Source organism: Schistocerca gregaria, chromosome 5, assembly GCF_023897955.1.
Source record: "Schistocerca gregaria isolate iqSchGreg1 chromosome 5, iqSchGreg1.2, whole genome shotgun sequence".
Classification (NCBI taxonomy): domain Eukaryota; kingdom Metazoa; phylum Arthropoda; class Insecta; order Orthoptera; family Acrididae; genus Schistocerca; species Schistocerca gregaria.
Genome location: NC_064924.1, coordinates 208,857,899 through 208,875,813, shown reverse-complemented (window position 1 = coordinate 208,875,813; position 17,915 = coordinate 208,857,899). Strand labels below are relative to the sequence as shown.

The 17,915-nt window shown below is 41.3% G+C and overlaps 1 protein-coding gene across 6 annotated transcripts in view; it reads left to right on the top strand.

Moving 5' to 3' along the window:
• LOC126272348 (cytosolic carboxypeptidase 1-like) overlaps positions 1–7,884 on the top strand; it is a 499,992-nt gene extending 492,108 nt beyond the window's left edge. For all 6 annotated transcript variants that reach the window (XM_049975148.1, XM_049975150.1, XM_049975152.1 and 3 more), the window contains one exon: positions 7,469–7,884. In XM_049975148.1, the coding sequence (XP_049831105.1) occupies positions 7,469–7,568 (100 nt within the window). In that variant the 3' untranslated portion in view covers positions 7,569–7,884. The remainder of the gene's footprint in view (positions 1–7,468) is intronic.
• Positions 7,885–17,915: the final 10,031 nt, after the last annotated feature.

Sequence of the window (17,915 nt, the reverse complement as noted above, 5' to 3'; positions counted from 1 at the left end):
AGTAAGCTGCTTATCCAACGGCGGCAGGGAGCACACTGACTGGCCAACCGACACTGGCCGTTCACAACAAAAACAGAAGACAGACGACTACGCAAATTTGCACTATTCAGGTACTAAGGCGCGATGCTACAACCCTCAAATACTATAATACGCCCGAAATATATGAATTAAACAATGCAAGTACCCAAAAACACGCAAAGAAATTAATTAAACTATGTAACAAATAAGTAAGCTAGGGTTATACGACTTGCTGCTGCAGCTGCTTATCCAACGGCGGCAGGGAGCACACTCCTTTTACTTCTCCCCTTTTCCACTAACCCCCTCCTCCTATCCCTCCCACTCCCTGCCTCAGCCTCCTTACCCACACTCAGTCGCCATTTCCATCATGCACCACTGGTGCTGCTGCTCACAGTGTGGCAACAGTTACCGGAGACTGCAGTCTCTGTGTGTGTGTGTGTGTGTGTGTGTGTGTGTGTTTGTTTTGACGAAGGTGCTACAGGCTGAAAACTTGTAACTGTCTCTTTGTTGTGCCTATCTGTGACTCAGCATTTCTGATTTATGCTAACTTTGAGAGTGATGTAAATCCTCTGCCTCAATAAATATATAAAAAAAAACTAGTTTTAGGTATGTGCATACAGATTGCAAGATCACACATAGACATAGTTATTGCATATAAAAATAAAATCCTGGGTGTTCCAATTGACAGCATGCTGAACAGAGAATACTGTGTTCTGGTGATGCAAAAGACTGCTCTCAGCAATAATTGCTTTGAGAGGCTGTTGCCTTGACATAGCCTGCATATGATTACAATAACTTACCTTTTACTTAAAACGTTTAATAAGGAATTGTGCTTTTTGATGGTCAGATGAATCTTGTAACTTAGTTTGAAACTGAGCAGTGCAGTCGATGTTCTGTATCTCAATAAAATAATTTTATATCTTTTGATGGGTATTTGTCTTGGATCTTCATTTTCTCATCTGCTATGAGTAATAATTCGTTGACATTTGTTATTTCTTTTAGAGAACTGAAATCTATTCCATTACCAGAGGAGTAGTCATTCCTGTTTGTTCTGATATAATATGTCCGTTTCTAATTTTTGTTAGCATGCCTTATGATTTTCATTTTGTCGTTTCGTCTGGTTTTCATCTGTTAATTATGCATGACTTAAATTTTATGTTAGAATATGGTAAAATTCTGCTTTGCTTCTACATTTCTGATGAATAACACCTTAGTATAGATATGAGTCTACTAATGATACAAACTCTTTCACATACCAGATGCAAACACTTAATTATCACTGATGTTAAATGTTCAAAACATTTTTCCCATTATCATCTTTCTAATGAATTTAAATTCTTTGAAGACTTTTTATAATGAAAGCTTAACAGAGAGCAATTCTTCTTTCCTCTGCTTCCTGGCATTCTCTTATGGAAAAGAAATTTTGTTACCGACACTTCAGAGAAATGAAACAATTTGAAGTTCACACATCTATTAAAGAAAAAATATGACACATATTGAACGCTGCTATTTTGTTAGCCTTTGGTTAATATTTTATTGTGTGTGCTTTTTTGGATGAAATTTAGTGGTAAAAGGGTTTTTACTGCCTAGACTGATATAGTTCATAATGTGACTGCTGTGTGAGGGTCTGGGTGACTAATGTATCTGAAGCATTCATTTATGGTGATCTATAGATTCCGTAAAGAAGCAGAACCTTCAGGGGTGCAAAATGAATAAAGAGTGTGATCATTATCGTAATGAAAATGCAGAGTCAAAAGATAACAGAGTCTTTTTACCACACCATATTTTAAATTTTTATACATAGCTATTTATATACTCCATATTTCAGGTCAGCAAAATTATATATTGATTGCTACCAAATGCACAAAAAAGTAGATCTAATAATTGCTTTATTGGCTTGCTTTTTCTGTTCTAGTTTGCCAGAGTTTAGTAAATTATAATTTAGTATTTTTTTATTTATTTTATTTGTTGCAATATGTATTTAGTTCTGCGTTTTAACACATGGATGTGGAACGAGTCAAAAACATTTAGTTCATTATTACATTAGTTTCCATAAGGGCAATAAACAAAGATTAATAAAACAAGTAGGTAACACAATTGGCAGGATAAAATTACACTCACAAGCAGAGTTCCAGTTTGTTTGTGAATATAAAATCTTTCTTGACTTTTAATCCATACATATTAGAAAAGGTGTGTGTGTGTGTGTGTGTGTGTGTGTGTGTGTGTGTGTGTGTGTGTGTGTGTGTGTAAGTATACTTGCATGTATGTCCTACATCTCCTCCTAAATGAGTGGACCTATTTCAACTAAACTTAGTACAAATATATCTTACTGTCAAGCGACTATAATTATGGGATAGAAAGCAGCCTCATACGTATCACAGGGCTGCGAGTGACAAGAAGCATAGCCCACAATGCGTGACTTCCCAACTTGATTCACCCAGTATTTGAGTATAAGACCACTTGGCAACCTGCAACAAATTTTATACATAATTTCAAATCTTTACAAAATGCTATCTCGCTGACGACCCCTACAAAGTGATCAAAGGAAGAATGTTTGTTGCGTACTACTTTTCTGCTGTTCATGCAGTGAAAGTACAGCATGAGGCATAACATTACTATTAATGACACACTTTGCAGATGGCATGCACATATACCACTGAATGTAACTACAAAATTACATCCTTGGATAACACATAGTTCATGAGATATGACGTCATAAACATTAAGCACAAGGCCAGACACTTTCTGGCATATTTGTGTATGGACAGCTGTAAATAAATACCTGGGCAATGCTGGGTACTCCGCTAGTATCCAATATAGTATCTCCTTTTAATGATAACAAGAAGAGTTAATTTCTGTGTCCACAAAAATCACACTTTTCTTTATGCTTTGCTGCACATGTCACCCTCTTCTTCATCCCACTTCTGCTGCTCAGGGCCATTTGCTTTTTATATTACTCAGTGTATTTCCCATTTCTTATTCATTTTTGTCTAGAAATGGAAGAGTTCAGTGGAAAATTTTCATTCTGTGAACCATAATTTTGAAGGATTTTATTTCATGATTTATATTTTTGATGATACATGCTAGATGGGAGCAAAGAGTTTAAGTAGTATTAGATCAGGATTGTGGGGGGGTGGGGGGGGGGGGTGGATTGCTAATAGTGATTACCTACTAAATGTTCTAGTTTTCTTCAAAGTGGTTCTGAACTAATAAGTCTGTGTCTGGTGGGCCAGGATGTGGGTTCATTTTGTGAAGATATTTCTTCTACGTGTGCTAGCTGTATATGTTGTTGGGGAGAGAAGTCACTGAAATGCAATACTCATACACACATATTCACTTTGTGAACTTGGCTAGGTTACAAACAGATCATTGCTGGATTCAGGGAGATAACAAAAGGTGAAGACAATGGCCTAATGGAAGGAGAATAAATGATATTGAAAATGTATTCTAACCCAAGAACACTAATTTTTTTGCACAAACGGTACATACGCATGGTAGACAAGCTATAATACAATTAGCAATACACAACTGGCTGGCGGAGTCTTGTGCTCTAGCCTATATATTTAGTAGTCCCAATAGGAGGTGCAGCTGGCAGGCTGTGCACACAATTGCTGTCATATTAGCAGGCTGGGTGGCCTTTATTGGCTGAATCAAGCACAAACTTCGCAAATGAACTATGAAGCAGTGCACGCACATAATTGGTGGTTACAGCTCTCCTCTTCCTTTGCAAAGAAGTGAGCACTGTGATCACATCCATTTCTTCTGTGCTCGATGTAAGTTGTTGAGTCAGGTGACACACTGCCACCAGTGCACAGGTTTGGAATTGGCGTGAGCATTTACAGGTGCGGCACCCACCCACCCCCTGTGAGATGCCATATGGTAGGACAAGTGACACAGGTGCAGCATCCATATCCAGGGAAGGAGGTTGAAGTGAAGGCAGTGCGACAGGCAACACTAGCTGCGATGGAGGCAACAGCAGTGGAGAAATGATCGTACGACATTATTGACTCTGACAGTGCGGGGACTGAGGTCCCGCCGTGACCCCTGACAGCTGAAGGGGGCACCCACATCAGAGGAGACAGTTGTGAAAACACCACCAGTAACAATGGAGAAGGTGAGATCACTGGCCACAAGGGGCTGGCAGAGGTGCACCTGATGCGCAGCCACCCAAGTGAGGTTGTGGTGGGTTAATGTGTCGCGACGCCCTCTCCTCAGCCATGCGGATGACGCTGAAGCATTGGTCACAGGTACTCTTGATTACTACCGGCACTCATTTTGGCCGATATGGATAAGACACATTCTTTTCAACCATCCATTATTTATTTGGGTTTTGAAGTGTCACACACTGGCATTAAATCACTGCTCCAGCATACTGATGATATTGCCATGCTTCCACACACCACATCCATCAAGGAGTTACAGGTATTTTTAGGCAAAATTGTGTACTGTCACAAATTTAATCTGGAAGCTGCTACTGTGGTAAAAAATTTTTTTACAAAGGAGAAATTGTTGTCACTGCAGAAGTAGACAGACAATATACCACATACAGAAACTCAGAAAAAGCATCAGTCACAAGCTGATAACCAGTAGAAAGGAACATCTGTATAATATTGCGAAACAGAAAACAGCATGAAGGTTCTGCAAATGTTCCTCTGTAGAGACACCAGACATTACTATATTATCTAAATAGTTGATGCGCCCTGAAACTGATGCAATAAGTTGCTCTAAAAAGTGTTGAAAAGTAGCTTATGCATTTGCCATACCAAAAGGCAAACGCTGGTATCAATAAAGCCCAAATGGGGTATTGACAACTAGTAGTAGTTTGGACTCCTCACTGAGTGGTAACTGTAAATATGCCTCTCCCAAGTCAATCTTTGGAAAACAGTGCCACTCCTCCCAGCAATAATTTGCTAATATCTCATCAGGGCGTAGTAGAGGATAGGTATCAATGATTGACTGTGCATTAATAGAGTTTTAAAAATTATCACAGATGTGTTATTCACTGGTAGGTTTTTTTTACTATCACCAGAGGTGCTGATCCTTCACTGGAAAAAAGAGGTCAAATAAAGTCAAGGCAGTGAAGATGATCCAATTCTGCTTTTACCTGATCCTGTAAAGTTACCAATACTGGGCGAGACTGGAAAAAACAGGGTGGGCAGACTGTTTCATTGTAATATAAGTTTGAAATTCTGTAGCAGAACCCAGTTCTGGAGAAAATAGAGAGGAATATTTGGCACTAAAATCAAAATACTCTTCATCATCAATGGAGAATCCAAATAGTTTAAAAGGGCCCAAATCAAACAGATTTTCAGTGTAAGCATTGTCCACAGCCAGGAATGTTAATGAATGAACGATAGCCTTGTAAGTCACAGGTGCAGAAGAATGTCCAAGAATGGGATTCTGTTATTTGTTATAACTCGCCATCCTCTGTGACACTGGAGTTACAGGAGGAGGATACAAGTCCACTTAAGTCTGAGAATTCAGCAATACTGCTGCTGCACCCATGTCCACCTGCATTTTCAATGACTTGTTAAACACACACACTTCAATGTGTAACTTCCTTTGAAACACCATCACTGCTGACACATTGTTTAGTCCATGTTCATTTCATCCTCACTCAGATTTGGAAAGGAGTTACATACAGAAGCAACATGTCCTTTCTTATGGCACTTATTACATGTTACACTGCTTGGGACTTGCCAATATTGCTTCATTCAACACCAATGGACAGCATGAAGGCAGTAGAGCATGAAGCTGTGACTGTTGTGACTCTGACTGTTGTTGTCACAAATGCTGATTACTTATGATGCTGAGATGTCTGCTGGAATGCTGCAATAGTGTGTGTGTGTTTTCCTTCAAACTGAATGAAGGCTGGAAGGGGTGAGAGCAACTGATTTCTGAAACTTCAGACCAGGCCTCTATCTGCCCACCTGCAGCCAATGAAACTTCACATGACTGATCTGTGCTCACTAATGCCATAAGCTCACTCTTTAACTTCCCTACCAGGAGCAAACAGTATGATTGCATCACGAACCTTCTGATCAGCACAGGATTCCTTATGAATGTTTGTCACAAAGTACAACAGCAGCTAAGTCCATGTAGTCCAGCTGCAAATGCCTTGTATGACTGTTTTGGCCACTTTAGGTACTGGTAAAACTGCACACGAGTAGCAGTAACTAAGTATATTTTCAGTGATAGGTAGAAAGTAACTCTCATATCAGATCAAAAGAAAGACTTGGAGATTCTTGTAAAGGGCCGAGCTTCCACAACAACTAATACCTGTGAGGTGAAATCCCTGACAGAAAAAAGGGCCTTGCACAAGTTTAAATCTGTTACCCCAAATGCCTGGAAATGTTGCCACTGGCATTTATTAGAAGCACCCCAGTACTCTGCTGCATCATTGCACACAGGGAACTGCAGTGGATATGTTGTTGGCAGAACCACAGTTTATTCCACTGTAGTAGCTGAAGTAGATGTAGCAACTGTCCGCACCTGCTGTTGCTCAAGAAGGAATTTAAGCACTGCCTCCATGAAAAGTAAACTCAAAGGACTAATGATTGAAGTGGAACACATGGAGTCAAATCCCATCAGTCAAATCCCATCCTCATCACCAAAAAGTGTTCTGACCCAAGAACCCTGTAATTTATTGCTTGAACAATACACACTCCTAGAAGACAAGGTACAATACAATACTCCGGCCTCTATATTCATTATTTCCAACAGGGGGCACAGCGAGCAGGCTGCATGTGCAACTGTTTCTGTATTAGCTGGCCGGGTGGCTTCTAGTGACCAAATCAAGCACAAACTTCATGCTCAAAATGTGGAGCTGTGCACATGCAAAATTGGTAGTTACAGCAAAAAGCCTGCAATCCAGTCTCCATGTTCTCTTTTCATACCTTGGCTGCTGATTCTCCACCATTTGATTATTCTTTTATGTTTCTGCGTTACTGCTCAGTTCTTCCATTCCCTCTCAATGTAGTATTATGCCATGCATTTTGACATCACTCTTACTCCCAATCTCTTGCCATAGAGGTCATGTCCCTGTGAAAGACCCATTTGCCAAAACTGTCCCAAGCATCTACCTATGCCTTCAGAGGCCATCAAGGTCACTTGTGAAAACAGTTATGTTACATATCAACTCCTCTCCAACATCCGTCTTTTGCATGGGTATGACACCAGCTAACTGTTCACATATGTAAATGTTCGCTTTTGAGTGGGAAGGAGGGGGAGGAACACACGCTCTGTGTTATTAGTCTATTAGTCTCTTTGCTCCGAGGAAGGACTAAAAAGCATAGCCACAAGTTCAGTCTTATTTATGGCTGTCTACCAACAATGTTACTCCTTCAGTTGTTTATAAATGATACTTTCTTTCAACATAACATCCATTAATGTGGAGATTGCTAACTGAACTGAAATACAATTAATTTGTCAATTTCTGATTTTTTCCCAGGTGTGAAATACTTTCGCCAGGAAGCCAAGAAGATGGAGCTAGTGATTCTCCAGACCATAGTGACAGTAGTGAATTTGATGATGAAGAGTATCATAGCTAGGTGCCTGATTGCTACTATCAAAACATGTGAATGTTTGGTTTTTATATATTAACTAATATGTACCTTGTCAGTGTGTTCAAAAATTATTTGTCTTTTGTATAGTGTTTCAATGGGACGTGCAAATGTATAAATCCTTCCATTGTTCGCTGCATTTCAAAAAGAATAGCTTGTGGGAATACCTGTGTAGTGAAATATTGTTTTTGTTTTTTGTTGTTGTTGCACTTCTGATACCTCATCCACTAATATCTTTGTTATAGATGAAGTAATTCAATATTTCCATTTTATGCTTCCAAGGAATAAAACAAGTATGTGTGTACTGTGTATTTATATTGTAGCTGTCAAGGCACTGTTGCAGTATTCTACAACCTATATGGATTCATAATTGTTTGTGACATTTTCCCCCCCTGCCTCTTCCTTTGAATTTCATGTAACATTTATATTTTGGTTCCAGAGAAGCAACCATTGGTTAGAAAACTGAGAGATACATGCTATTTTCTTTTGTGTTAAGTAATAACTTTGCTTCCTTTCCTTGTGTCATATGATTGCGTTTCTTACTTACATGGAAGGTTCTATATAATAAGAATGAATTTGATAGCACCTCATAGGTTTTCTGTAGCTGCAATAATATGAAGTAGGATAGACAGCTATTCACCTCTTAGAAGAAGGATTGAATGGCAGACAGGAACATTTGAAAGTATATTTTTGGGTATTATTAAGTTGTCAACTAAGTTCTTCATCAAATGCAGATGGACACACACACACACACACACACACACACACACACACACACACACACACACACACACAAGTGGCAAGTATAAGTTCTGTCTTCTGGTCAGACAGACGAAACAATAAGTAGGAGGTGCTTATGACACTTCCCATCTTGAAGGATGCAGCAAACTGAAAAAGGAATAAGTGATTTTTACCACTGCAAGAAGGTGCCACAAGAAGATATTATGATGCAGGGATTGAAGCTAATACTAATACATAGAGATCACACTGTAAATTGCCACATTGTACAGAGCAAATAGTGAAGTGCCAATTTTTTTTTTTTTTTTTTTTTTTTTTTTTTTTTTTTTTTTTTTTTTTTTGAGAAACTATCATTGCAGTTTGTGAACACTGATCGGAATCACACCCCATGTATTATTTCACAAGAACAATTCATTCACAGACAAAAAAGTAATGTTTGTGGTAATTATCAAGTTCAGAGATCTAATGATTGTCTTGTAAAATTGTAGTAGAAAGTTCTGGTAGAATGTAAATACATTCACAGTAAAGGAGACAACTCACCAAAAATTAAAACATTGAATCTTCAACATGAACACACAAGAAAGACAGAAAACAATTGCTAGCTTGCAGAGTAAATCCTTTCTCAAACTAGGGTACACACTCATGAACAAAAGTGCGCACGCAGATCTGTGATCTGTGCCCCTACATAGTGCATGCTGGACACACAGTGCCAGGAGTGCAGTTCGGCAGGATGACTAAGGTGGGGTGGGGGTTGTGCCAGATGGGGAGGGTTGGGAGAGAGAGAGATTGTGGTGCACAGGTGTCAGAGCAGGAATGGGGGTGGGTGGAGGGGAGCAGTGTACAGTGAAGATGACCAGAAGAGGTGAATTGGGAAAGGATGATAGCTCTTCTTCCTCTGTCCTATCACCCACTCCAAGTTCCTCTCTCCTTGTCATGTTTATTGTGCACTGTTACTCACTGGCTCTGACATCTTTGCATCACATGCCTAGCTTGCGCATCTGCCTCTCCTACCTCTCACATTCCTAGCCTGCAACCTCCCTCCAAGCTGATAGCTGCCAACTCTCAACCACTCTTCCCGCCTACGAGCTTTCTGTCCCTCTATCCACCCCTTCTGACATGACACTTACTCTACCCTATTACCCTATCAAGGTGTCAAATGGCACTCCAGGCTCTCGCACTGTGTGTGTGTGTGTGTGTGTGTGTGTGTGTGTGTGTGTGTGTGTGTGTGTGTGTGTGTGTGTAAATCTATTATTTTGGGGGAAATTATTAAGTGAAACAAAGTAAATACTCATTCTGTTGAAGTAATTGATATAGTGGCGCACTCAGCAATGATTACATATTGTGCTTTTCTTCCTGCCAACAATAAATGGGCTACTGAATTTGCAACTGTGTGTCTGTCCTCGAAAGCTTACACACAAACTAATAATTCTATGTAAAGCTGTAAGAAAAGAATTACTACTACACGAAGTAATTGTGTGATCACAATATTATTATTATTATTATTATTATTATTATTATTATTATTAACAATAATACTGATTTTTAAACGTGCTGTGTTCACAAACCCCCTTGTTGAACTTACATAAGAAAAGACACAAATATCATGAGTGACTTTGGTTTTTGTTGCTACTATTCATGGTGCATCTATTGCTGCTGAAAGAATTTTACAATAGTTTGGTCATTTATATACTACCAAAAATATACATATGAAACTCAACCTCCTTGTCATCTAAAACTGTTGTCCTGATAAGGGTACAATTTATTAAACAACCAAAAATGAAACACTAACAAGAAGAGAGACACAGTCAAAGGAGACTAGTTTAGATAAAGTGTGCTGTAGTTGTGTTCACAGTTAGAGCTCTTAAACAGAGAACCACCTAACATAATCAAAGAATGTCTAGAGAAAATGGGTTTGTTACATAACTCTCACAATAAGTGCTGTATGAATATGAAGTAACCAGATGTCAGTCAGTGGGAAGCATGCAAGAAGGTCTCATCCATAGGCATGCAAGACTTGGAAGGAATAGTATATATGTGAAAGTATGAAAGTATTACTTCCTCTGGATGTGTTGTCATCTAGTGGGCAGTCTGAAAACTTTGCGCCTAACTTCGATTGTAGATTTACAATAATGTATGTAGACAAGATTAAACTTTCTCAATGGCTGAAAGCTCAGACATTGTGACACCTGCTACTGAATGGAATTCATTTAATATTCAGAGAATGACCAGAGGGAAGATATGATTCACCAATTAGCACATTAAGGGTAACCTTGGGATTGGATGTGTACTGGTATATGTGCACGTGCATGGGTATTTTTGTATTGTATAGGTTTCAGTCAGTGGATACTGCATCATATTATCCAGCAACAGAAGAGTGAAACTCTACAACATTATGAAAGGGATAGATTACTACTCACTGTAAAGATGTCCGTCTGCTTAGCTGAGTGGTAATGTGCTTGCCTACAATGCGGTGGGCCTGGGTTTGGTTCCTGGCCAGGTTGGAGATTTTCTCCACTCGTGGTCTGGGTGTTGTGTTGTGTTGTGTTGTGTTGTGTTGTCATCACTGATGCACAAGTCACCCAATGTGGCATAACCTGAAATAAGGCTTGCACCAAGTCGCCAAAATTCCCCAGACACAGCCTCCTGGCTAACAATGGCACACAATTATTTCATTTCCATTTTTACACACTATCTCCGGCCACTCTGGTCAGAATGCAATGGTACTGCATTGAATGCAAGCAGCAATCTGGAGTGGGGAAGAGAAAGGGAAGTGTTAGCAGGTTGTGGATACAAGGAGAGTTGTCAGCATTACCTGGTGGGGTGTGCAGGGACTAGAGGTGGGAGGGCACAGCTGCAAGGTGCAGCTTCACAAGACTATGGGGGAGGGAGAGAGGGGGGAGGATAGGAGTAGAGAATCCATCACTCCCAAGAATCAGATACAAAGGAGTACTCCTTTTCTTACCCAGTAACACGCTCAATTGGAAAACCTGAACCACATTCTTCGCCAGGGCTTTGACTAGCTCTCATCATATCCAAAATGAAGTACATCCTATACAAGATTGTTCCCACCCCTCCTAAAGTGAAGTTCCATCACAACATTCCTAAACCACTCTCAATCCCAACTGCTTGACACAGGAATCGTATGTCTGGGGAAGACCATGGTGCAAGACCTGCTCAATCCACCCAACCAGCATTTCCTATTCCAGTCCTATCACAGGCTTGCCCTACCCCATCAGTGACTGGGCCAGCTGTGGAAGGCGTTATGTCATGTACCAGATCTGCTGCAATTATTGCACAGCTTTTTATGTTGGTATGTCTAATAACCAGCTTTCAGGAATTCCGTACCTCCAACTTGGCCTCATCATCCTTCCCCAGGTCCCTTCCTAAGAGAAGAAAGAACAACCATACACAGCCTCAAATTAGATCCTGACCTATTCATCCTACCTGCAAATGAAGGCTCCACCACTGTCATTATGCATCACAGTAACTATCTGGCAGAAGACCTCTGCCAATTATCTGACTCTTCCAACTATAAACTCTGCTTGAGTGATCCCATCCCAGAAGTCCAGCATAACCTCCAGTCTCTGCTTAAGGTCTTAGGCCATTCCCAGAACCTGTCCCCTTAATCCATTTCCCTCCTCACCTCTATGACACACCACACAACCACCTTCTGCATGCTCTCAAAATCCACAAACCCAAACAATCTTGGATGCCCCATTGTAGTTGGTTGTTCTGCCACCACTGAAAGAATTTCAGCACTCATTGACAAACACCTCCAACCTATTGCCCAAAATATAGCTCCTATGTCAAACATCCCAACCACAACTCTCCACCATCCCCATCCCTTTACCTCCTGAATCTCAACTCATCACTACTGATGCCACTTCCCTTCACACCAACATCACTCATTCCCACAGTCTTTCTGCTATTGAACACTACCTCCCAACATCCTTCACACTCCACACCCACTTCCTCATTCTTTGTACACCTTACCAACTTTTTTTACTAACTCACAAATGCTTCTTCCTTGAAGGGAACGTATATAAACAAATCAGCAGTACAGCTGTGGGCACCCACATGACACCTTCTTATGTCAACGTGTTTATGGGTCATCAAGAGCAACCTCTTTGTGGGCCATCAAGAGCAAATCTTCCAAGCCTCCCAAAACCTCAATCCTCTAATCTGGATCAGGGTCATTGATGATCTCTTCATGATCTGGACTCAAGACCGAGACACCGTATCCTCATTTCTTCACAACCTCTACACCTTCTCTCCCATCTAAATCAACTGGTCTTCCTCAACCCAGTGTGCCACATTCTGAGACATTGACCTTTCCTCTCTGATGGCTCCATCCTCATCTCTGTCCACATTAAATCCACTAACAGCATCTGCATCTTGACAGCTGCCATCCCACCTACATCAAAAACTCCCTGCTATAAAGCCTGGCCACCTGGGGACAGCTTATCTGCACTGACAAGAACTCCCTTGCCTAGTATACTGAAGGTCGCTCAAAAGCCTTCACAGATTAGCACTGTCCCCTAGACCTTGTCGACAAATGATTTCCCATGCCATATCCCTACACACCCAAATCCTCTCACAGTCCCCAAGAACCAGGTACAAAGGAGTGCCCCTCTTTATCATCCAGTACCATCCCAGACTGGAACAGCTGAACCACACTCTTCAGCAGGGCTCTGATTATCTATCACCATGCCCTGAAATGAGGGAAATCCTACCGAAGATCCTTCCCACCCATTCAAAATTGGTGTTCCGTGACCCACCCAACCTCCCCATCATCCTTGTCCATCCCTGCATCACTCCCAATCTCAACCCCTTGCCACAGGGATCATGTGCCTGTGGATGACCCAGGAGCAAGACCTGCTCAATCCACCCACCCAGCACTTCCTATTCCAGTCCTGTCAAAGGCTTATCCTACCCCATCAGAGCCCAACCTATCTGTGAAAGCTGCCTTGTCATATACCAGCTCTGCTGCAATCATTGCACAGCTTTTTGTATTACTGTGACTACCAATCAGCTGTCCACCAGGAGGGATGTACACCACCAAACTGTGAGCAAGAGCAGAAAGTGTACAACCCTGTGCCACAACATGCACCTGAACATAACATCCTTGATTTCAATGGTTTCTTCACAGCCCTGGCTATCTTGATCCTCCCCTCCATCACCAGCTTTTCTGAACTGGACAGATGGGAGTTACCCTCACAACACATTCTCTGCTCCCAAAATTATCCCAGCCTCAACCTCTGTTCCCACAACCTCCACCTAACAGTTTTCATGCCTCTGTCCTACTCCTCCTTCCAGTTCACATCCTCTCATCCTCGTTGTGTGCTGCTCTCAGAGAATGCAACCACTAGTCTTTTTCACCTTCTCTGCCCCTCCCCTTTTCCACCCCCCTCCTCTTTTCCACTGCCCCCCCCCCCACCAGTCCCCCCTCCTCTCATCCCCATAGCACCCAGACACTGCATCTGTCAGCCTTGTCTGGCTTCCATCTATTCCTGCCACACACTACCGGCCAGTGCTGACTCCTCTCTCCCCCATCCTCGTCCCCCTTCCCCCACCTCGCTCTGGATTGCTGCTTACATTCTATGCAACACCAGTGTGGCCATATGTGCCTCTTTGTGGGCGTTTTCTTTTCAGAATAAAGCTCTGGCTGGAAGCTAAATGTGCAACAATCATTTGGTTGTGCCTGTCTGCAACTGAAGGTATTGAACAGCAATCTATTCCTTTCATAATATTGTTGGTATTCCTACCTGGACTTTGCACTGTTTGAAGACTGAAGTTTTGTTAGGAGATGTTTGTATTTTTTTAATTCTGTAAATTGCAGTTGGTAAGACAGTAATCACATATTTGTATGTGGGAGAATGTCTGCTTTGCTAAGTTTTTTTTTTTTTTTTTTTTTTTTTTTTCAATAATTTAAGATAAACAGCAAAGGGTGGGCCTTCATAGAATTTTCTTCTATAATGGCAGTGCACCAGTTCACAAAATGGCCAAAAGAAGAATTTCTTGAACAATTAAATCAAATCTTGTCTCAAAACCAGGTGTGTCAGCAGATGTTTTACATTGCACATTTGCTATCACGTAATTTCTTTTTCTTTCTAAAAGCAAAAGAAACTGTTTGCGTATATCATTTGGAGTCCTTAGAAACTGCTGTGTGTTCTCATGAAACATTAATATACAACATTCTCTACAAGATATTTCATGGATTATTTCTGAAGTTATTGAAGGAAATGCACTGGTACGTAGAAAGTGGAGAAGAGTGCTTGGAGGATGTATGAAGACAGATTTGAAATAAGAAATTTACATTACTTTCTAAAAGAACCCCACACAAAGTCTTGGATGATATGTGGAATGTATTCATGGGCTTACTAACAGATTTAATTTAATATATATATATATATATATATATACAAAGCGGGAAAGCGCCGGCAGACGGCAGACAGGCACATGAACAAAACACACAAACACACACACAGAATTACGAGCTTTCGCAACTGGCAGTTGCTTCGTCAGGAAGGAAGGAAGGAGAGGGAAAAATGAAAGGATGTGGGTTTTAAGGGAGAGGGTAAGGAGTCATTCCAATCCCGGGAGCGGAAAGACTTCCCTTAGGGAAAAAAAGGACAGGTGTACACTCGCACACACACACACACATATCCATCCGCACATACACAGACACAAGCAGACATATTTAAAGGCAAAGAGTCTTTGACTCTTTGCCTTTAAATATGTCTGCTTGTGTCTGTGTATGTGCGGATGGATATATGTGTGTGTGTGTGTGTGTGTGTGTGTGTGTGTGTGTGTGTGCGCGAGTGTACACCTGTCCTTTTTTTCCCTAAGGGAAGTCTTTCCGCTCCCGGGATTGGAATGACTCCTTACCCTCTCCCTTAAAACCCACATCCTTTCATTTTTCCCTCTCCTTCCTTCCTTCCTGACGAAGCAACTGCCAGTTGCGAAAGCTCGTAATTCTGTGTGTGTGTTTGTGTGTTTTGTTCATGTGCCTGTCTGCCGGCGCTTTCCCGCTTGGTAAGTCTTAGAATCTTTGTTTTTAATATATTTTTTCCATGTGGAAGTTTCTTTCTGTTTTATATATATATATATATATATATATATATAATAAAAATTATGAAAAGGGAAGTTGCTACTCACCATATAGTGGAGAAGCTGAATTGGAGATAGACACACCAAAAAGACTGCACAAAATAAGCTTTTGGCTTTGGGCACCCATATGGCACCATCCTATGCCAACCTATTCATGGGCCATCTAGAGGAATCCTTCCTAAACACCCAGAATCCTAAACCCCTCAGCCTAGCCATCTGTGGTTGTCACATCTCCAGTGCCGAGTGGTCCCTCTCGAAATATACTGAGGGTCTCACTCAGACCTTCACAGGCCATAGTTATCCTCCCAACCTTGTTCAGAAACAAATCTCCTGTGACTTATCTTTCCAGTCACCCACCACCTCCCAGTCTCTCCATCCGGCCACAAAGAAGCATTCCCCTCATAACTCAGTACCATCCAGTACCGAAGAAACTGAATTATATCCTCCCGTCAGGGTTTCGACTACTCATCGTACCCTAAAATGAAAGTGGAAAAAGTCCTGCCCACTATCCTTCCCACCCCTCCTGCAACGGTATTCTGCCATCCACCGAACCTGTACAATATACTTGTCCATCCCTACACAAACCGTCCTCCCAAACCCTTACCTCATGGCTCACATCCCTGTAATAGACATAGATGCAAGACCTGTCCCATACATCCTCCAAACACAACCACCACCACCACCACCACCACCACCACCACTACTACCTACTCCAGTCCAGTCATAAACATCACAAATCTCACCAAAGGCAGGGCTACCTGTGAAACCAGACATGTGATCTACAAGCTAAGCTGCAACCACTGTGCTGCATTCTATGTAGGCATGATAACCAACAAGCTGTCTGTCTGCATGAATGGCCACCAACAAACTGTGGCCTAAAAACAACTGGACCACCCCGTTGGTGAACACACTGCCGAACGTGACATTCTTCATTTCAATGACTGCTTCACAGCCTGTGCCATATGGACCCTTCCTCCCCAATACCAGCTTTTCTGAATTGAGCAGGTAGAAACTATCCTGCATTCCCATAACCCTCCTCACCTCAGCTTTTGTTAGTCATTGTCCTCACCCATCCATCCCTTCCCTGTTTCCATTCCAGCACTACACAGCCCCTTATTTCACCAACACACTTTTTACTTCTCTCCTTTTCATCCCCATCCCCCACCTTTGTCCTGCTCTCCATCTAACCTCCTGACTGCACCTAGCTGTCCTACACTCTCTACCCTCTCCACCTAGCTGTCCTACCCTCTCTCCCTCTCCACCTCACCCGGCACACTCCCCAGCAGCACTTCAGTGTCCCCCACTCCTACCCTGCTATCCCTCCCCCTCCCCACCTCAACCTTCTCCTTACCCCCAACTAGTTGCCTCTCCCATCATGCACTGCTGCTGCTTCTGCTCCTGCTCGTAATGTGGCTTCAGCTGCCACAGATTGTGGTCATGTGTGTGTGAGATGCACTTGTGTGTGCATGTGCCTGTTTGTGTGTGTGTGCGTGTGCACATGTGCGTGTCATTTATTTTTGACAATGGCCTTGTTGGCCAAAAGCTTATGTTGTGACAGTCTATTTCTTGTGCTTATCTGCGACTCAGCATATCCACTATATGGGGAGTAGCAACTAAGCTGTACATAATATTGTTACATTCCATCCTGGATTTTCCATTGTTTAATAAAAAATAAAGTTTTGAAATAATTTGTCCCAGTTAGTTATGCTCAGCTGGGGTGTTTGTTTTCTGAGATTGTGTTTTCTTAATATTAAGGTATTACATTTTGTTAACTTCCGTGCAGCCTTGCTCTCATCCCCTTTTATAAAATGTCTTAACTCTACTGTTAACATGGAGTGGTCTGAGAAAACAAATTCCTTTTCCTTGGTGGAGTACATGTCATCAACACAGTTGTCAAAAGCATTATGCAAGCATGCTTTTAGTCTGGTTGGTTCTGAATTTACATAATGGAAGTTGTGTTGCCTCAGCATATTCAGTAACTTATTTACACTGGGTTTGTTACATGTTACCTCAAAGCTTGAATTTAAATCTCCCCCAATTGCAGTTACACAGTGTTTCCATTTGGTTATGTAGCAGAGTACATTGTCTAAATAATCTAAAAAAAGTTTTATCATCTGAGTCGGGAATGGTATATATATACTATGATAAGTTTCATTATATCGCACATGATCCCAGTAATTTCAAAGTGTTTCTATACACATGCCCAACTAAGATCTAGTGCTCTATACTCTATTTCAATTGAAACATAGATAACAGTACAGAATTATGGCACTGAGATCTGCAAAAACTGTTTTCCATGTTGTAGCAACTAAGCTGTACATAATATTGTTACATTCCATCCTGGATTTTCCATTGTTTAATAAAAAATTAGTTCCTTGTAATAACCAATCATCTCCTGCTTATTTAAATCAAATTACTCAGAGTTTGCATAAATTATCATTCATATTAATTTAGGGAAAATGTGCTTAAAACTGTGTCATTAATTAA